The sequence below is a fragment of the Zootoca vivipara genome, chromosome 2 (genome assembly GCF_965207765.1).
Source record: "Zootoca vivipara chromosome 2, rZooViv2.hap1.1, whole genome shotgun sequence".
NCBI lineage: Eukaryota > Metazoa > Chordata > Lepidosauria > Squamata > Lacertidae > Zootoca > Zootoca vivipara.
Window position 1 is genome coordinate 8,435,098 of NC_142584.1, and position 21,814 is coordinate 8,456,911.

Sequence of the window (21,814 nt, forward strand, 5' to 3'; positions counted from 1 at the left end):
GTGTGTGTGTGTGTTTGGGGGGGGGGCTTTTCCAAATGTGCCTCTCCTACCAGAACTAAAATTTTGAGTCCGGAGAGAGAGAATCATTTGCTTGGGTAGAAATCCATTATTGCAGATTTTGTGCTAAGGTCCGTATCCTTTCTAATGTAGCCATTTATTGTGTGGTTAATCATAAAATCATAGAGCTGGAAGAGACCACAAGGGCCATCCAGTCCAACCCCCTGCCAAGCAGGAAACACCATCAAAGCATTCCTGACAGATGGCTGTCAAGCCTCTGCTTAAAGACCCCAAAGGAGGAGACCCCACCACACTCCTTGGCAGCAAATTCCACTGTCAAACAGCTCTTACTGTCAAGGAAGTTCTTCCTGATGTTTAGGTGGAATCTTCTTTCTTGTAGCTTGAATCCATTGCTCCGTGTCCGCTTGTCTGGAGCAGCAGAAAACAACGTTTCATGCTCTTCTACAGCAGGGGTGGCCAACTCCAGAGAGACTGCGATCTACTTATAAGTTTAAAATCTGCTAGTGATTTACCCCCTTTTTTATGAGTTCAGCTCAAACTTGTTGACCTTTTTTTACGGAGGGAAAATGCCCCCCTTTTTAGGGGTTCAGCTCAAATTTTGATGGTGGTTTGGCATAAAGTTGTTGAGCGCTTTTTTGTGAACAGGGGAAATGCATTCACAGCTCAGCTCTTCCTTCCAGGGAGCACAATAAAGTGCAGGGAGGAAAGAGGGGGCGGGGCCGGGTGCTCCTAGGGAAAAGCAAAGGAAAAGGAGGTCAGGGTCGACGTGCCAGCGAGGGGCAGGGGGGCAGCTGCACCCCCCAGAAGCAAAAGAAATAGTTATACAGTAAAGTGATGAGCCACTTGGCTTCTTGCAGGGAACCCTCTTGCTCTCCCGCCTCAGCAATGTGTCAGCAATCGACTGGTAGATCCAAGGATCTGGGCCCAACCCCTAGGCCAGGTGGAAAGGGCCTTGCGGGGAGCGGCCTTCACGCCCCACAGCCGGGCGATGTTCCTCCGGCCTCATGAGGAGCCTCTTTCTAAGGCTGGTGACTCTGGGCCTCGCCCCCTAGGCCAGGTGGAAAGGCCCCTGCAGGGAGCGGCCTTCACACTCACAGCCAGGCAATTTTATTTCATACCAGCATATGGCAGCCATTTTTTTGCCATCCCCCATGGCAGCCATTTTGTGTGTTTGTTTATGGAGCGATCTGCGTGGACCTGGATCTGATAGTACACACAGGAAAGAAATCCAGAAGAGGAACAAGCTAATGGGAACAAGGACACAAATGCGAGAGAACACATAAAAGAGCCCTCCATGTGATTCCCTTCAACAGTAAAGAGTAAACTATCAGATCCAGATCCACACAGATTTCTACACCCACCCTTTGCCTGGTCTTCACAATCCGGGTTGAAAGATAATTAGAGATGAAAGTAAGAAAAGCATTACGCTTCTGGAAGGGGAAATGCTGGTGTGCGAGGGGTGTGTGTGTATGGAGCGATCTGCGTGGACCTGGATCTGATGGTTTACTATTCCCTGTTGCAGGGAGTCACATGGGGGGGGGCTCTTTTATGTGTTCTCTGGCATTTGTGTCCTTGTTCCCATTAGCTTGTTCCTCTTCTGGATTTCTTCCCTGTGTGTACTATCAGATCCAGGTCCACACCCATGAAGGTGGGCTTTGATGTCCTTCAAGTGAGCTTTTGGATGCATGGCTTTCCTCCATCTCCGCTGAGCAGGATTCTTCTTGAATGACAATATTTTCTGCAGGGGCCTTTCCACCTGTCCTACTGGGCGAGGCCCAGACTCACCAGCCCTAGAAAGAGGCTCCTCATGAGGCCAGAGGAACATCGCCCGGCTGTGGGGCGTGAAGGCCGCTCCCTGCATGCAATTTAATTCACAAGAAAAGACAGCTCATTCAAGGTATTTTGTTTTCATGTAACAGTTCAGATCTTGCAACACTTATTCTGATTGCTTATGTCAGTTTGTCCATTTAAACAGAATTAAAGCATTCTGGTGCAACAAATCCACTTTTTTAAAGGACTTATTTGCGGTTAGGGGAGTGACAAGGAAATGCACTAAAAAGTGTAAGGTAAATTACTGATGGCAGAACCCAGAAGCAAATCAGGATGAATGCTAAATATTGGCATCATCTAACCTCCACGTAAATTTTGTGCAAGCAAATCAGGTTGAGTGCTTAATTTTATTCTTTTTTTCAAAGACCTTTATTATTTCTTACCAGAAACCAGATACAAATTAGAAATACAAAAACAAAATTATTCCCTTCTACATCTTTTTTACAACAAAATATCCAAACCGATTTCTCAAAGTACAAATAATTCAGTACCAGATTAAAATAAACCTTTAAATTAAACAGACTCATACAAAAAGACAATATCAAATACTACTAACAATTTTTTTTAAAGGATCTGCATGAGCCCCTTTTTCAAAAATATGTTTTTCCGCGGGTTAAGGCACTGAGGGATGATTCCCCCCCTATGATAAAACATGCCTTTTGCACCACCAAACCTTGTAGGGGAGAATTTGCAACTGTTTGACACCATTTTTGAGTGAATTGGATAACGTCAGATTTTTGGTGAAATTGTGACCCTGCGAGTTAGTCATTTTTTTATTTTGTGTTTTTGTCCTCTATAAAAGGTAAAAGCACAAAAAACCCAGAGTTGAAGCAAGAAGGCATCTTAAAATAGTAAATAAATGCAAGCAGTGAATTCCCAGGACTTGGAAGCCCCCTGGTGATGAATTCACTGTTTCCACCCCACCCTCCTTTCAAAAATGTGCATGGAATGAGTGAGCTGGCATTCAAATCTATTCTTTTAAAAGCACATTTTCTACTGTTATTGTGTTTTGCTATGTCCTCATTGGTAGCCAGTGGGTGGACTGGCACCTGTAGCAATTTCTCAAAAATGGTCTGGTACTGTATAAGGCAGCTTCCTCTGTTCTTATCATATGAAACACCCCACTTTGTTTATTAATAGGAGCACAGGATGTTCTGTATTTATATAATAATAATAATAATAATAATAATAATAATAATAATAATAATAATAATAATAATTTTATTTAAACCCCGCCCTTCCCAGTCAAGACCGGGCTGAGGGCGGCTAACAACAAAAATATCAACACAAGCATAAAATAAGCAATTCAATTAAAATGCAGATTAATCCAATGTTAAAATTCATGTTTAAAATTAAAAATCTACAAGTAAGATAAAACCATTGTGAGATAAAACCTTAGGGGAGGGTTTATCTTATCCATAAAGGGGGGGGGGAATCTCATGAGCGATATGTTCAAAAGTGTTTTTATGCTTTGGGGGCTGTTGCATCGCTTGTTCCTGAACCTTTCCTTCCTTCCAAATGCCCTGAAGATTTATTGCACACCTTGACTTGCATGAAACCTTCTCTCTCTTATTTGCTCAGTGAACCAGACCGGGAGAAGGAGGAATGGACAAGATCTCCTCAGGAGCGGATGAAACGGGAGGCAGGGAAAAAGCAAACAGCCCCTGAAAACATCCCCACACTCTGGAAGAACTTGTCGGCAAAACCCCTGCACAGAACTGTATCTGCATGAAGACGGTTAGCACTTTTCTATTGGATGGCTGTCATTGAGCCGAGTTTTCAATGGAGATGGTGTATCCTGCTTAAGTGGGGGGAACAGAATGGGAGAGCATTTGGGTGTGGATGATGTCATGCCGATACAGAACTGGAGTTGCGTATATGAGCAATGGGAAAAAGCTGTGCAGATTGCCATGTGGATGTGAGAGTGCTTCACCTTATCAATGGTCACAACTCCTGAGATGAATGGATGGCTCCAATGCTCCATCTGCTGCCTTCTTTCAAACATTAGCATTTGTGTATGTTCTAAGATGTTTAAAATAGTCAAAAAGACAACAGCTTTTAATTCCTCTGAATTTTATATCTACTTTCCATTTTTCAAAGCTGGATCCCAAAGTTATTTCAGGCGGAATAGTTGGATTTAGGCCCATTGCTTTGCAGCTCACATTCGGAGCATCAACACAGAAAGGAACAGAAAGAAAGCGACACAAATATTTTGACTGAAGTGTCTTAGAAAACGATTTTAAATCATGGACACCTTGGTTCTGAAAATGGTGTTGCCTATATTGGTGTGAGTGATGGGGTCTCATGGCACAAAATTTCATGTGGTCCCAGCGCAAAAGAAAAGAGCAAAGATCTTCTCCCTTACTATAATGTCCAAACAAGATGTGATGGGGAAGAAGAATGATAGGTTTGTAAGGAGTCTTCAATAATTTTGCCAAGAACATTCTTATTGTAATGCTCTTAGCCTCTCTTGTAAATGGCGATCCTTTATGAAATGCATTCAGGACCATCAAACAGAATCTGTACTGAGATAGACCTATCACCATTTTTACTACTGGAACTGCTCTGAATCTGACTTCAGGAAGAATGTGTTTTAACTGCACAGTGTCCTGGAAAAGACACTCTGCATTAGGAAAGAAGGGAACTGAGTTCCCTCCCATTTTCCGCTTTCCTGATGTTACAAATGACCAGTCCCCTGGAGTTATGATTTGTATTGTTGTCAGGATTCTAACTGGCCTAACTGACCTAAGAATTCTGCAGAGCAGTTGCTGCTGTGGCCGGCTGCTCAGGTGAACGTCAGCCCAGTGGTCAGCAGCTCAGTCTACTTGAGTCTCAGGAGCACCTAGCAAATACTGGTCTATTCCTGGCACACTAGACTCTAGCTGAAGAACGCATTTCACGTAAGTTTATGGCTTAAACATTCCTCACTATGCCATCAGGTGTGTTTATGCTCTGTGGAAAAGGATAGCTGCAGTAGCAGATAGCAAAACAGTGAAATCTTGAGCAGATTCTCAACCACAACAGGTTGCTGAGGTTATGGCCATTTTCACAGGAATGATGCAACAGTATATTAAATCAGTAGCAGTGTGTTGGAAGGAAGTATGCGTGTCGGCTTCTCTGGATCAGATGTCTATACCTAACCAGGGGGTGGGAGGGAGCAGGGGAACTCTTTCTTTTGCTGCTTCTTTCTGACCATGGAAGGAAGAATGCAGAAGGGAGGATGTCCTTCAATGATTAGACATGCTTGTTATTCCCTCTCTCATTGCATGTTGTCTTCTCTTTTGTTTCCAGGATGCCTGCCAATGTCTCCCCAAGTCTTCTCTCCAAACCCCGCCTGCAGTTCAGACAAGACTCTCTCTTGGAGCTTAGTTTCTCGCCTCCAGTTATGTGCGTTTTTGGCGGGGATTGTGGGCTGGGTGATGTGCATTGCAACAACAGCCAGTGTGAACTGGAGAGTGTGGCGTGTAGAAAACATCAAGGGAATCGCCTCTGGAAATGTCTGGATTGGAATCTGGGCTGTCTGTTTTTGGAGAGACCCTTCTAACGATGGCAACGCTTTTTGGCATTGTGAAGATCTCAATGAGCAATATCCAACCCTCCCAAGGGAAATTTTTTATGCTCAGGACTTAATGGCATTGGCTTCCCTTATGAATTCAGCGGCCCTAGTGTTAACGTCATTTGCCTTGTACAATGTGTTTGAGCCCAGAATACATAAGGATTTTGTGTTAACCTTTTTTAGGATTGGAGCTTTCCTGAACTTATTTGCAGGGATACTTGTCCTGATTTCTGTCATATGGAACATGTCTGCTGTCTTGAAAAATGGGGAAATCAACTTCCCAGACTTCCCAGAATTAGAATTGCCTCCAATTCCCAGTGAGCAGCATATTGGACCTTCTATTTACCTAGGCTATATCGCTGCAGGTTTCCAGCTGCTGAGTGCAGCATTGGTTGGGATTGAGATACTTTGCTTCAAGACCCCCGCAATAGAGACACGTGAAATAGAAACTGTAGTGGTGATTACACCAGGAAGTGAGGTAAAAAGCGAGTGTCTAACTAATTGTTTGAAGTGTGGTTCTCTGCTGGACCTGGTAATTCGAGAGGAAACATACTCAGTGGAAAGCCATGCAGACAATATTGTCATTGAAGAGGAATCCTCCACAGTGGAGATAGAAGAAAGCCATACGGAAAATCTTGTAAATCAAGAGGAATCCTGCGCAGTTGATATAGAAGAAAGCCATGAAGGAGATCAAAGCCAACCTGAAGTCCCCAAACATACGATTATATATGTGACTCCCCGCAACAGGGAATAGTAAACATTTCATTTCCCTGGAGGAAAGTTTATTGTTAGTACCGTACGTTGAATAAATAGACAAATTTGGGATTTTTATTCCTTATTTTTAATAATTATTTTTATTAAAGATTTTCTTGGGTTACAAAGGTAGTGCAATGTCTCATTCCCCCCCCCCCCGTGCATCATTTTTACACATCAATTTTACTTGTTGAGACATTATGAGGAAGGGGGGGAAAGAGGTGGGTGGGATGGGGAGTTGGGTGTGGTGGATTGCCGATGTTTCTGTTTTTCTTCATATGTGTAGGGGTTCGGCGTCAGCGTCGTTTGTGCAGGTTCTCTGTTGTTCGTGTTTCTTTGTTGGTGAGAGAGGTCAGGATTTGTCTTAGAATGTGATTGTTCATTTGTGGTTGGCTGTGGTGATCCTTAGTTTCTTGTGTGAGTGGGGAGGGGTGGTGTTTTGTTTTGATTAGGTTAGCTACGACATCCTTTTATATATTGGAACATGGCTATCATATCACACCTTAACCTTCTCTTCTCCATGCTAAACATACCCAGTTCCCTAAGCCGTTCCTCATAAGGCATTGTTTCCAGGCCTTTGACCATTTTGCTTGCCCTCCTCTGGACACGTTCCAGCTTGTCATTGTCCTTCTTGAACTGTGGTGCCCAGAACTGGACACAGTATTCCAGGTGAGGTCCGACCAGAGCGGAATACAGTGGTACTATTACTTCCCTTGATCTAGATGCTATACTCCTATTGATGCAGCCCAGAATTGCATTGGCTTTTTAAGAGGCAAACTGGTTTCCCTGCCTCTTTTAACATGCAAAGAGGAGATGGAAGCAAGACGGCCAGCAAACTTTTTCAGCAGGTCCACTGTCCCTCAGACCTTGCGGGGGCCCGGACTATATTCTTAAAAACTATATGAACGAATTCCTAAGCCCCACAAATAACCCAGAGATGCATTTTAAATAAAAGGACACATTCTACTCATGTAAAAACACCAGGTAGGCCGCACAAATAACCCAGAGATGCATTTTAAATAAAAGGACATATTCTACTCATGTAAAAACATGCTGATTCCCGGACCGTCCGCGGGCCGGATTTAGAAGGCGATTGGGCCGCATCCGGCCCCCGGGCCTTAGTTTGGGACCCCCTTATTTACGCCCATTGCTTTGCCGAATGTTAATCACACAAACAAACAAACAAACACACACACACACTGCAGTGGAAACTGCATGCGGCTGAGCAGCTCACATTCGGAGCATCAACACAGAAAGGAACAGAAAGCAAGCGACACAAATATTTTGATTGAAGTGTCTTAGAAAACGATTTTAAATCATGGACACCTTGGTTCTGAAAATGGTGTTGCCTGTATTGGTGTGAGTGATGGGGTCCCATGGCACAAAATTTCATGTGGTCCCAGTGCAAAGGAAAAGAGCAAAGATCTTCTCCCTTACTATAATGTCCAAACAAGATGTGATGGGGAAGAAGAATGATAGGTTCGTAAGGAGTCTTCAATAATTTTGCCAAGAAAATTCTTATTGTTCAAGGCCTAATTCTATTAGCCTCTCTTGTAAATGGCGATCCTTTATGAAATGCATTCAGGACCATCAAACGAATCTGTACTGAGATACACCTATCACTATTTTTCCTGTTGGAACTGCTCTGAATCTGACTTCAGGAAGAACGTGTTTTAACTGCAGGGTGTCCTGGAAAAGACACTCTGCATTAGGAAAGAAGGGAACTGAGTTCCCTCCCATTTTCCACTTTCCTGATGTTACAAATGACCAGTACCCTGGAGTTATGATTTGAATTGTTGTCAGGATTCTAACTGGCCTAACTGACCTAAGAATTCTGCAGAGCAGTTGCTGCTGTGGCCGGCTGCTCAGGTGAACGTCAGCCCAGTGGTCAGCAGCTCAGTCTACTTGAGTCTCAGGAGCACCTAGCAAATACTGGTCTATTCCTGGCACACTAGACTCTAGCTGAAGAACGCATTTCACGTAAGTTTATGGCTTAAACATTCCTCACTATGCCATCAGGTGTGTATATGCTCTGTGGAAAAGGATAGCTGCAGTGGCAGATAGCAAAACAGCGAAATCATGAGCAGATTCCCATCCACAACAGGTTGCTGAGGTTATGGCCATTTTCACAGGAACAATGCAACAGTATATTAAATCAGTAGCAGTGTGTTGGAAGGAAGTATGCGTGTCGGCTTCTCTGGATCAGATGTCTATACCTAACCAGGGGGTGGGAGGGAGCAGGGGAACTTTTTCTTTTGCTGCTTCTTTCTGACCATGGAGGGAAGAATGCAGGAGGGAGGATGTCCTTCAATGACTAGACATGCTTGTTATTCCCTCTCTCATTGCATGTTGTCTTCTCTTTTGTTTCCAGGATGCCTGCCAATGTCTCCCTGAGTCTTCTCTCCAAACCCCGCCTGCGGTTGAGAGAATGCTCTCTCTTGGAGAGGTGGCTGAGCTTAGTTTCTCGCCTCAAGTTATGTGCGTTTTTGATGGGGATTTGGGGCTGGATGATGTGCATTGCAACAACAGCCAGTGTGAACTGGAGAGTGTGGCGTGTAGAAAACATCGATGGAATCGCCTCTGGAAACGTCTGGATTGGAATCTGGGCTGTCTGTTTTTGGAGAGACCCCTCTAATGATGGCAACACTTTTTGGCATTGTGAAGATCTCAATGAGCAACATCCAAGCCTCCCAAAGGAAATTTTTTTTGCTCAGGACATAATGGCATTAGCTTCCCTTATGAATTCAGCGGCCCTAGTGTTAATATCATTTGCCTTGTACAATGTGTTTGAGCCCAGAATACATAAGGATTTTGTGTTAACCTTTTTTTTAGGATTGGAGCTTTCCTGAACTTATTTGCAGGGATACTTGTCCTGATTTCTGTGATATGGAACATGTCTGCTGTCTTGCAAAATGGGGAAATCAACTTCCCAAAATTCCCGGAACTTGAATTGCCTCAATTCCCTCCAATTCCCAGCGAGCAGCATATTGGACCTTCTATTTACCTAGGCTATATCGCTGCGGGTTTCCAGCTGTTGAGTGCAGCATTTGTTGGGATTGAGAGATTTTGCGTCAAGACCCCCTCAATAGAGACACATGAAATAGAAACTGTAGTGGTGATTTCCCCAGGAAGTGAGGTAAAAACCGAGAGTCTAACTACTTGTTCGAAGTGTAGTTCTCTGCTGGATCTGGTAATTCGAAAGGAAACATTCTCAGTGAAAGAGGAAAGCCATGCAGACAATATTGTAATTCAAGAGGAATCCTCCTCAGTGGATATAGAGGAAAGCCATGAAACCCAGAGGTCACCTGAAGGACATCAAAGCCCACCTGATGTCCCAAAACATACCATTATACTTGTGACTCCCTGCTACAGGGAATAATGAACATCTCTTTCCTCTGGAAGGGGAAAATTATTTCATGTGAAAATGTGTCAGGAAATGTTTTTTCTAAAATGTTTCTAAACGGTGCGCTTTGATGTCCTTTAGGTGAGCTTTGGGATGCATGGCTTTCCTCCATCTCCACTGAGCATGTTTCGTCTCGAATTACCAGATCCAGCAGAGAACCACACTTCGAACAACAGTTCATGAATACCACATCTCTGCTAGAGGAGAGAAGCTATTTGAAGTTGGTATGTTAAAAATATCCTTTGTTGACAGGAAGATATATACCAGTTATAAGCCATTCACGTTACAATCAAAGCTTTTTGTGTTTGATTATATATTATTATGATCATTTATTATTTACACACCATTTTTGTAACCTTTGTTTTTGTTATGTATCTGTGAAATCGAAATATCTTTGTATACCGATGAGATATCTATTCTATACTATGTAAATTATATTATATATAGATGGTTTATATGATTTTATTGTTATATATATGCCAATAAAGGTGTTGAATTGAATTGAACTGACCAATCATGTCAATTCTGCTGTCCCCCCCCCCACAAAAATCCTGGCTACGCCCATGCTGGAAGGCCAGTAAATGCAGAGTCTAATATTACCAAATTGTTTCTGGTACCTGAACACTTTAATAGCAACAAGTTATTATTTTATTTTATTTTAAAAAAACTATCCTACCTCTCACTCCAAAGATGCTCAAGCTGGCTAACGAACAGTAATACGCACAGAATATTACAGAGGTGTGTACAATGTCTCTCTCATATTTTCCCCCTCTAACATTTTAACAAATGTGTTTTGGTTAATAAGACATTGGGAAGAAAAGGGGGGAAAGAGGACTGTGGGATAGGGAGATGGATGGGGCTGGTGTCCATTCTGAAGGTGGGGAAAGATGAGGGTGTGTAGCCTGGTGTAAATTAATTTGTAGCCTGGGGGGATTACTGCGCCCCGCGGTGTGGACTGTCCCTGAGAATCGTAGACTGTCCCCAGGACAGGAGAGGGTGCTGATCCCTTATTTTCAAACCCGAAACTTGGCAGCTATGGATACATATCCCTCCCTTTGCCATAATAAATCAAGCTGTGTGCTGAATTGAGGTTCTGATCCTTCAACCCTCAGGGCTATGATAACAACGACCTCATGTCTGGACTACTGTAAGAGGAGCACACTTGATTTGTCCCCAGCTGGCCATCCATCACCCTTGCGGCATCTCTCTTCACACCACCAGAGACCCCTGAAACTTTTATTTATGTTGCGGCATGGGTGGTCCCTGTTTTCATAGGAGAAATGTTGGAGGGTATATAATCCAGTCAGATACGTGGCATCATATTATTACAGTCGTACCCAGTGGCGCAGCTGCCTGCGCCAGCACCAGGAGCAGTGTACATCTGGGGGCGTGCTTGGCGCGTGTCCCAGGGGGCGTGGCACGCTGCCCATGGAGGGTGTGACACGCCTCCCGTGGGGGGCGTGGCGTGCATTGAGAGGGTGCACGGCAAGCGGCACATGTCCCGGGGGTGCCCAGCGAGTGCTGAGCGTCCTGGGGGTGTGTGTGCGCCGAGCATCCCGGAGGGCGGCTGCGATGTCACCCGCTCCCGGGGTGGCACCCGGGGCGGACCGCTCCCCCACCCCCACCTTTGTCCGCCAGTGGTCGTACCTCGGAAGTCAAACGGAATCCTTTCCGGAAGTCCGTTCAACTTCCAAAATGTTCAGAAACCAAAGTGTGGCTTCTGATTAGCTACAGGAAGCTCCTGCAGCCAGTCGGAAGCCATGGAAGCCCTGTCGGACGTTCGGCTTCCAAAAATAGTTCGCAAAGCGGAACAAACTAAGGCCCGGGGGCCGGATGTGGCCCAATCGCCTTCTAAATCTGGCCCGCGGACGGTCCAGGAATCAGCATGTTTTTACATGAGTAGAATGTGTCCTTTTATTTAAAATGCATCTCTGGGTTATTTGTGGGGCCTGCCTGGTGTTTTTACATGAGTAGAATGTGTCCTTCTATTTGAAATGCACCTCTGGGTTATTTGTGGGGCATAGGAATTTGTTCATTTTTTCCCCCAAAATATAATCCAGCCCCCCACAAGGTCTGAGGGACAGTGGACCGGCCCCCTGCTGAAAAAGTTTGCTGCCCCCTGGTGTATACACACCTCATCTTAGTTTTTCAAATCGGATGGAAGCTGGTTTGAGGGGGGAAGTATCAAACAGGAGTATTTCTCAAGAAACTACAGGACAGAGACGGGTTGTGGCTAGCATCATGTGTACTCGGCTTCACATACTAGCAGTGGATGGGCACTGTAGCCAGAGTAAGTGGTAATTTGTACCCAGCTCAAGACTGAGAGGAAGCCTTGTTGAGTGTGATCCAAGACTCTTAAGAAGAACTACAGTGAGGGGTTAGTTTGGCTTTTCTGTGTGCCTTCCCCTCAGCTGCAAAAGAAGATCATACTGCATTAGCATTTAAGAGATCTGAGGAAAATATGGCAATTATCAATAGGATACAGTTGCTGACTCCTATCTGTTAGGAGGTCCGACTCAAAAATCCTTGCCGCCAAAAGGAAAGTAGAGGTGATTTTTTCCCTGAGGCCCCATTAAGATACAATACTACACACAGCCACATGAAGCCATAATCTCTTTCCCACAGGAAATGGAGGGAACAAATGGTGGCCAAGAGGTATAGTCCCTTCAGGACAGGACTTTGGGTCAGAGTCCTGGGCATAGCTGTCAAGTTCTCCCTTTTTTTAAGGGAAATTCCCTTATGCTGAATAAGCTTCCTTGTGAGAAAAGGGAAAACTTGACAGTTATAGTCCTGGGCCCCCAAATGCAGCAGAGTTGGCTTACCACATTTTGAAGTAAGTGATCATTAAGTCTGGTCTAGAGTCTAAAATTATCTAACTGCACTACTGGCCACAAAGAAAATAACTTTTCTAGCGGTATATGAGAGTGCGCAGTGAAAGTGCTCTGTCACCGACCTAGCATAACAAATCCTCCCCTCTCTTCAATTATTTTTTTTATTAAGTTTCACCAATTTAAAACAAATTAACATCAAATTTAATACTTCCCGCCCTTTTTCCATTGTGTTTTTGTTCCCACCCATTCCTGCTGCATTATAGGTTAGGAAAGTGATGGGGGAATGTGCATAAAAGTGTGATATAAACAAGTGTTTGATGGGAAGACGTGTAAATACCACCACCGCCCCGCAGCAAATCAGGATGAGTGCTCATTGCCATAGAACTGCCTTGTAAATGAAACAGACCCAATCCTCCAAAGGTTGTAGTCTGGCCTCCATGTAAACTTTGTGCAAACAAATCAGGACAAATGCTTCATATAAACAGGTTGTCTTGAGGAGCCCTGAAGTTCAGTGGCAGGGCTGGAAGAGAAACTCAGGTGCCTTGCCCCAGTCTCTTAAGCCTCAAATCATCCTCTCCATGGGACTGTGGATTTGCAAGGCTGAATTTCTAATTTAAGAGGTGAATCCAACTGCCATGGAATCCTCCAGCCTCTAACTCTGAGTGTGTGTGTATGTGTGGGACTGGATGTGCTTAGGAATGCCAAGGTGTAGCTCGGAGATTTGTGTTGTACGTCTGCTTTTCCCAGTGTGGTTAGAGACAAGCACCCATGACTTCTTCCTCCCGTTGCTCCCCACCCGCTATAGCGAGCAGGACTCTGGTTATGCAGCTAGGCAAGAGGCCACACAAGAAGACTAGGGGAGGAATAATGGGCAGGAGAAGGGCAGGAGAAGCTATGGCTATCTTGTCTCCCATTGCAACGGTGGATTTAAAAGCACAGCACATAACTCTGAGCTGCAGCCTGGCAACCGTAGTTGTGGTTACTCGGTGGTGAGAGAATCACTTGGCGACATGTTCAAGACAATATTCTTCTGGGTGGGGAACGTTCTAGGTTTCTGGGCAAAATCATTCCAGTGCAGGAATGGCTAACCCAGTGTATCTCAAACTTGGGTCCCCAGCATAGCTGCCAAGTGCCCCGTTTTCCCTGGGAAACCCCCATTTTTACTTACCTTTTCCCGGTGGTTCCCCGTATCACTTCGTCTCCCTTTTTCTCCGTTATTTTCTCCTGTCGGCGGCCATTTTTTTTCTTTCCGATTTGCCCTTCTATGGGCACCGAAAATGGCCACCGCCGGCTTCAAAAGTCGCATCTACGCATGTCCGGAAGTGCATAGAAGCGACTTCCGGTGTCGGCAGCGGCCATTTTTGGTGCCCATAGATGGGCAGAGCGACACCGGAAGTTGCATCGACGCACTTCCTGACATGCGTACAAGCGACTTTCGAAGCCTACGGCGGCCATTTTTGGTGCCCATAGAATGGCAAAGCGACACCGGAAGTTACGTTGACGCACCTTGTGGTGTCACACGGCTGCCGGTCCCGGATTCTGCAGTCCGGGACTTGGAAGGTAAGGTCCCCAGCTGTTGAGGGACCAAAGCTCCCATCATCCTTGACCACTGGTCCTGCTAGCTAGAGATGATGCCAGTTGCAGTCAACACCAGCTGGAGACCCAAGTTTGAGAAACACTGGAACCTGTGGGCCTCCAGATATTTGTTGAACTATAACTCCCACCAGCCCCAGGCAGCATAGCCAACAATCAGAACTGTGTGATAGGAATTGTAATCCATCAATATCTGGAAGGCCACAGGTCCTCCCCACACCTGCTCCAGTGGCTCCTCTCTTCACACCACCCCTTGGTGGTTCCCCACCAAGAATGCACCCAGGGCCATTGCTACTTAGAGGGCTTGGTACATAGGCCCATGACACAGACTTGCAGAAAATTTGCATATGCTGATTTATATCTAGAGATGCAAATTTGGATCTCTGGGCAAGCTAAGATGGTAGTAGGTGGTTGGGTTCTCAGTGTCACTGTGCTTTTTTTTTAAAGGTGTTACGTGTGGAAAGATCTGGGACACCGTGTAAAAGACCTGGGGCTGTCTCCTGAATGCACCTGTAGCTTGTTTCCATAATTTGTAATCCGCCTTTACCACTGGTCTCCGGAACACTGGAGCAGCAGAATGGAATGTGAGTTCAGACTGACACTATGGCATCTCTTCCACGACTTAACTCAGCGAGCCTTTCAGCTGCCCATGGATCCTGGGCAGTCCTCCATCTGTACCAGCTGAGGGCACCGCTTACAGAAACCTAGCACTGAAAGCAGACTTCAGGCTAAGGAGAGCCTAGACGCTTTTGCACCTGAAGCAAAACTTCAAAATGATAGCTATTCCCTCCTAATTTTTTTCTTAATGACAGGGAGACAGGTTGGAGGCAGAAAAGCACCCCTCCCTGAGACCTACTTCTGCAAAGTTTTATGCCTCATCCAACAACTCTGGCCTGGTACAGGAACAGCTGTGTGGTACCAGCCCACAGACTACGATCCCCTTCCAGCAGAATAGTTAATATTTTTTTATTGGGATGTTGGGTGCTGCCTTCTGCTGGTCCATCAAGCTCAGCATTAACACTTGGCTCTTTTGGGATTTCAGACAAGGGGGCCTTTCCCAGCTCTGCATGGGGTTGATTGAGCCTAGAACTTTGTGTGCAGAGCAGATGCTGTTCCGCTGAGCTATGGCTTTCCCGACCATAGGATGGCACCTATTGCCCCCCCAAACCCTATCAGAAGGCTTGTTTCTGTATGGTTGTTGTTGCAGACCTCTGTTTCGAGAGAGAATGGAGTGCGCCTCTGGGGGTGAAGTCAAACGACTGCATTAGCAGCACTGAAATGGCCTCCCTTTGGCACAAGCCTAGGCAGTGTATATGGAGTAATAATAATAATAATAATTTATTATTTATACCCCGCCCATCTGGCTGGGCGGCTCCCAACAGAATATTAAAAAGACAATAAAACATCAGACATTAAAAACTTCCCTAAACAGGACTGCCTTCAGGTGTCTTCTAAAAGTCAGATAGATGTTTATTTCCTTGACATCTGATGGGAGGGCGTTCCACAGTGCCGAGAAGGCCCTCTGCCTGGTTCCCTGTAACCTCACTTTTCACAGTGAGGGAACCACCAGAAGGCCTTCGAAGCTGGACCTCAGTGTCCGGGCTGAACAATGGGGGTGGAGATGCTCCTTCAGGTATACTGGGATGAGACAGTTTGGGGGCTTTAAAGGTCAGCACCAACACTTTGAATTGTGCTCAGAAACGTACTGGGAGCCAATGTAGGTCTTTCAGGACTGGTGTTATATGGCTGCCCAGACAACAAGACCTCCCTCTTGGCCTCACTGATGTGGCCCAAAGGAAAGTAGAGCAATATGATAAGCACTGGGTGGGCTGCAGGAGTTCCTGGAAGGAGGCATGCAAGGCGTCCTAGGGACTCCACTCCATATTTGTGTAGGGTTTACTCCTTAGTCTTTTTTTCTTCCAAATATACTTTGCAAGGCAGCGGAGGTTTAGGATCAGAGTTTTCCTTCTAGATGGGCTACCTTCCCAGGCAGAAGAGCCCCATCTGCCCCCTGACCTCTTTCTACAGCACGTGCAGAAATAATCTTCTTGACTCTGGGACCCCACTGCAGGGGATGTCCCTAACTTACCAAGGGTTTGAGACCCAACTGGTTACACTCACCTGGTTTAGCCGGCTAGTTGAAGCCATTCCTGGGGTGTGGCTGCTGTCGCATGCTGACAGCTTCTAGGAGCCACAGATGAGAGTTGAGTGCAGGGTGTGGACCAAAGGTGGACAAACTACCCCGGAAGGAACACAATGTGTCCCTCATACCCTCACACCGCCCCTAACACTCCTGTATGATTGCAATCCTGGTCAAAATAGGCACACCCTAATTTCATTTGGTTCTTGAAATTTTGCTGGGGCTTATGCAAATCTATGGTGCAACCATATTTGGATTACAGTTCTGGCTAAATAATAATAATAATAATAATAATAATAATAATAATAATAATTTATTATTTATACCCCGCCCATCTGGCTGGGTTTCCCCAGCCACTCTGGGCGGCTTACAACAGAAACATTAAAATACACTAATTTCTTAAACATTAAAAGCCTCCCTAAACAGGGCTGCCTTCAGATGTCTTCTAAAAATCTGGTAGCTGTTTTCCTTTTTGACATCTGATGGGAGGGCGTTCCACAGGGCAGGTGCCACCACCGAGAAGGCCCTCTGCCTGGTTCCCTGCAACTTGGCTTCTCGCAATGAGGGAACCGCAAGAAGGCCCTCGGAGCTGGACCTCAGTGTCCGGGCAGAATGATGGGGGTGGAGACGCTCCTTTAGGTTATCCCCACACACCTCAAAAAAGGCTCCTGTAGAGTTGGGCGACTAAGAGGTGACATGATAGAAGTTAATATAATTATGCAGGACATAAAGTGGACAGAGATTAGTTTTTCCCCCCTCACTCTCTCATAACATTACAACTCATGGAAGAGTCAGGAACTTGCTCTCAAGAGGAGGCAGTGATGGCCACCAACGTGGATGGCTTTAGAAGAGGATTAGATGCATTCATGGCGGAGAGGGCTCTCAGTACTAGCTGTGATGGCTGTGCTTTGCCTCCACGGCACAGAGGCCATCTGCTGCTGTTGTTGTTTAGTCGTTTAGTCGTGTCCGATTCTTTGTGACCCCATAGACCAGAGCACACCAGGCACTCCTGTCTTCCACTGCCTCCCGCAGTACCAATTTCAAGAAAACACAGGAGGGGAGAGGGCTCTTGTGCTTGGGTCCTGCTTGCAGGGTTCCCACAGGCATCTGGTTGGCCAGTGTGAGAACAGGATGCTGGGCTAGAAGATGTTTAGGTGGAAAGAAGATTCCACCTAAACATTAGGAAGAACTTCCTGACAGTAAGAGCTGTTCGGCAGTGGAATTTGCTGCCAAGGAGTGTGGTGGAGTCTCCTTCTTTGGAGGTCTTTAAGCAGAGGCTTGACAGGCATATGTCAAGAAGGCTTTGATGGTGTTTCCTGCTTGGCAGGGGGTTGGACTGGATGGCCCTTGTGGTCTCTTCCAACTCTATGATTCTATGACTAGGTGGGCCTTTGGCAAGGCTCTTTTCATGGTCTTACGTTCCCAAGGTCACCCGTCAAAGACCCAAGTCTGCCTTTCATCTCCTGGTACTGGTTTCTTCTTGCTAGGATGATAGCGTACACTTAGGAAAATTGATGCGTCAGTGTTGGGTGGGTGTGTCTGCATGCATGGACGGCGATGACAAACTGCATGCCTGTTGGCCTCTCGAGTGCCTTCACATGGCCCTTTTGTTTATCTAGGTGCAGCTGCCAGAAAGAAAAAACAAAACAAAAAAAGCATCGCCGTAATTACACCTTTTGGAAAGCCAGAGCTCCAAACACCTGCCAATCCTGTCCCGCCTGCTTTGGGAGCACCCAGTTCTGCCTGAGATCCTTGGAGGATGTTTCACACAGCCGTGGCTGAGAAGTCGCTGCGCTGTATTTTGGTTGTGCTACGCCCTTGCCTGGTGTCAGAATCAGATAGGGATGGGGGGACCGAAAGCAGTGGCTATGAAATGTGACGCTCTGCTCAGGAAGTGCAACTGACACAGAAAGAGAGAGAGAGGAAGAGAGAGAGAAACAGGCCAAACGTCTGAGAGAGGTCGGTGCTTTATCTGTGCACGAGGCATGCGTAGGTTGTCTGGCAAGAGAAGGCACTGAGCCGGGGGCTGTACCATGGGCTGAGATCCTCTGCCTACCCTGTCAAGAGGTGTGTTTTTTTGTGTGTTGTTGTTGTTTTTTACATCCATCATGAATGTGCAAAGGCAGTTGACATCTGCAGCCATCAGGACTGAGGCACAGAGATATGAGGGCGTTAAAGTGCAGCTCAACAAACTTTTCCGGCTGGTGGAGCTGGTCGGAGACCCACATCTGAAGAGCAACATCAAGACTTCCCTGAGCATCGTACGAGGTACAGGGCTGGGCCTTTCAAAGGGAGGGATGGAGGGACCGTCTGGGCAGGCTAGAAGCATTTTTCTCTCGGACCACTCGTTTAAAAACACTTTCTGTTGGAGTGAACTCTTCTCCCCCTCCCTCCGCACTTCTCCGGGGGGCCGTTAATGAGTCAATCTTTTAAAATGCTTTAACTCTCTCAATTTGCATATACCACAAAGCCTCAAAGTCTCTGAAAGTCTTGAAGGAAGGGAGTGGTAACCTGAAAGAGTCAAATTGACTCTTGAAATGAAAGGGCTCTAAAACACCCAGATAGAAATGTCTTGTAGGTAAAGTTGCCAAGTGTTGTTGTTGTTTACTGCCTCCTGCTCCTCTGCCTTTAACAGCAGCATGCATGACCAACATCAGCAGGTGACAATGCTTATCTATTCATGACACAAAGCTTCACTAAGCAGATGTTAAATAAAATAATAATAATAATAATAATTTATTATTTATACCCGGCCCATCTGGCTGGGTTTCTGCAGCCACTCTGGGTGGCTTCCAACAGAAAAATAAAACACAGCAATCTATTAAACATTAAAAGCCTCCCTGAACAGGGCTGCCTTCAGATGTCTTCTAAAAGTCTGGTAGTTGTTTTCCTCTTTGACATCTGTTGGGAGGGCGTTCCACAGGGCAGGCGCCACCACTGAGAAGGCCCTCTGCCTAGTTCCCTGCAACTTGGCTTCTCGCAACGAGGGAACCGCCAGAAGGCCCTCGGTGCTGGACCTCAGTGTCCGGGCAGAATGATGGACCTCAGTGTCCGGGCTCCTTCAGGTATACTGGACCGAGGCCATTTAGGGCTTTAAAGGTCAGCACCAACACTTTGAATTGTGCTCGGAAACATACTGGGAGCCAATGTAGATCTTTCAAGACCGGTGTTATGTGGTCTCGGCGGCTGCTCCCAGTCACCAGTCTAGCTGCCGCATTCTGGATTAGTTGTAGTTTCCGAGTCACCTTCAAAGGTAGCCCCACGTAGAGCGCATTGCAGTAGTCCAAGCGGGAGATAACTAGAGCATGCACCACTCAGTCTGCAGGCAGGTAGGGTCTCAGCCTGCGTACCAGATGGAGCTGATAGACAGCTGCTCTGGACACAGAATTGACCTGTGCCTCCATGGACAGCTGTGAGTCCAAAATGACTCCCAGGCTGCGTACCTGGTCCTTCAGGGGCACAGTTACTCCATTCAGAACCAGGGAATCCTCCACACCTGCCCGCCTCCTGTCCCCCACGAACAGTACTTCTGTCTTGTCAGGATTCAACCTCAATCTGTTAGCCGCCATCCATAAAGGCACAAGAACTGGCCAGGTTGTTCCCACCCCCTCCCACCCCCACTGGCAACCTGGTTACCTGGCCAGGTGTACCTCGCCATCACGATAAACTAGTCTTGGTTAGGGGGGCAAGCTTCTAACCTGACTGAACTTTTAGTTCAGGATTGTGGGATCATTTTCAGCCTGAAAATTACCTTTCCTTGTGGGCATCTTCTGGGGGAATTCCAGCTGCACAAGAGCCGGACGTTTCTATGCCCGTAGACACATCTATTCAAGAAGCATCCTCACAACTCAAGAAGACAATCTGGCAAGGCACAGAGATGGGCTGGTGAAGGGGGTGGCCTGCGGATATAGGGTTGGGGGGGTTGCCTTTGGAGATTGTCAAAGGCTGTACAGCAAGGCCACTTTCAGACCACAGGCTGGAAATTCCCTAACCCCACTTTAGTTGACTAATCATACGGGTGAATTTAATACATATTATTTATAATAAGGCCTCTTCCTAGAATGTCTGCTGCTTCTTTTTCACAGTGGCTTCCATCACAAAAAAAAATGGGGAGGGGACACACGAGAGGTACAATATACCCAAAAGCTAAACGTCATTAGGATCATGCTGCAAAATCTGCACCCATACAAAAAGCATGCAGGCAGCATTGTACCTCATTGATGAGTAACAAGCACGTCTACCCAATGGATCAGCAACCTGCCAATGAGTGCCACAGCACTGGGCTAACTGTTAAGCACAGGTGTTTAATTTGTTAATGCATTTAAAAGCGTCAGTTTAAAGGAAATTAGTCTGCTCGTATTTAAATTTTTGACTGCCTTGCGCTGCTCACTTTTCCAGCTTCGTTACACCAGCGCTGCTGTGATGCTACATTTGTGCAAATGTTTAGGATAAGACTGGAGCAGAAGTTATATATGTAATGAGGAAACAATGGCCACTTGCAGTCAGGGGCCTCCTTCAGCTATTAGGATTATATGCTCACAAGTGACTTGGTTTGCTATGGCTACGGCTCCAAAGTGCTTCCATTTGGGGGGGCTTTTCTACTAAAATAAAACAAGACAACTGAACAACAATTAATAAACCATGCTTAAAATATATAAAAGCATTATTTTTTTAAAGATATATTCTTTTTTAAAGAAAGAAGTGTGTTTTAAGCATAGTTTATTAACTCTTGTCCAGCGGAAGTCCTTTTTGGGCCAAAATGCATTGGGCATTAATAAAAAGCCTCACTCCCTTTCAGCATCTTTTGAGAATGTTTTTTTCTTTTGTCGTTTCCGAATTACATTTAGTAGGGTCAGTCTGCTTTATAGTTCCTGTTATTTAGTCAGTGTGGCTTGCTATAGCTGTCAGTCTTCAGCGTTCGACTAAAGGATATTTAGAAGCTAAGAGAGCTGAGTGAGGAATGGGCAGCGCCGTCTTACCCATAGGCTCTAGGGGTGCAGGGCACCCAGATGCTGGGCTCTCAGGGGCGCCAGGCCAAGAGGCCGGGACTCAAGAGTTTTCCCCCCCTATTTAAATATTTTTTATTAAAGATTTCTTGAATTACAAAGGTGTGTGCAGTGTCACTCATATTTTAACATGTATCATTTTTGCAAATCAGTATCATTTGTTAAGACACTAAGAAGAAAGAGGGGAAATGAGGTAGATAGGGGATGGGAGGGTGGATGGGGGTGAGAGTAGGTGACGATATTTCTGTTTTGCTTAATATATGTAGGGCTTGGTGTCAGCTTTGTTTGTGTTGGTACTCCTTTATTCGCTTGTGTTCTTTTGATGGTGAGAGAGATTTGGGTTGGCCAAGGGTGTGGTTGTTCATTTGTGATTGGCTATGATGGTCTTTGTTTTCATGTGTGAGTGGGGTGGGTGGGTATTTTTGGGTCAGGTTAGCCATACTTATTTGTATGCTGGTGGTAATTTTTTGTCATTATCTTGTTGGGCTGTGTGTGTGATAAAGGGGAACCATACCGGGATGAAGGGATCCTCTTCTATTTGTCCCCGTGCCAGTTTCAGCTTGTTGGTTAGTTTTTCTAGTAAGGCTGTTTCCCATACTACTTGGTACTATTGGTCCATGCCTGCTCCTGACAGGTCTCTGCAATGTCTGGTTATGACATTTCTGGTTGCTGAAAGTAGGTGGG

General features: G+C 45.8%; 2 protein-coding genes and 1 pseudogene across 2 annotated transcripts in view; all 3 read left to right on the plus strand.

The window, feature by feature from the left end:
* The first annotated feature begins 5,140 nt into the window (after positions 1-5,140).
* LOC148686717 (claudin-34-like) lies at positions 5,141-6,220 on the plus strand. Its single transcript, XM_088664340.1, is given in 2 exon segments — positions 5,141-5,205; positions 5,207-6,220. Coding segments are annotated over 2 exon segments (1,017 nt in total). The 3' UTR covers positions 6,159-6,220.
* A 2,309-nt stretch (positions 6,221-8,529) lies between these two features.
* On the plus strand, positions 8,530-10,061 carry LOC148686718 (claudin-34-like; annotated as a pseudogene).
* An 8,036-nt stretch (positions 10,062-18,097) lies between these two features.
* The window catches only part of AGAP2 (ArfGAP with GTPase domain, ankyrin repeat and PH domain 2), a 118,440-nt gene continuing 114,723 nt past the window's right edge, over positions 18,098-21,814 (plus strand). Inside the window, exon 1 of the mRNA XM_035102953.3 lies at positions 18,098-18,392. Within this exon, the coding sequence (XP_034958844.3) occupies positions 18,233-18,392 (160 nt within the window). The 5' untranslated portion in view covers positions 18,098-18,232. The remainder of the gene's footprint in view (positions 18,393-21,814) is intronic.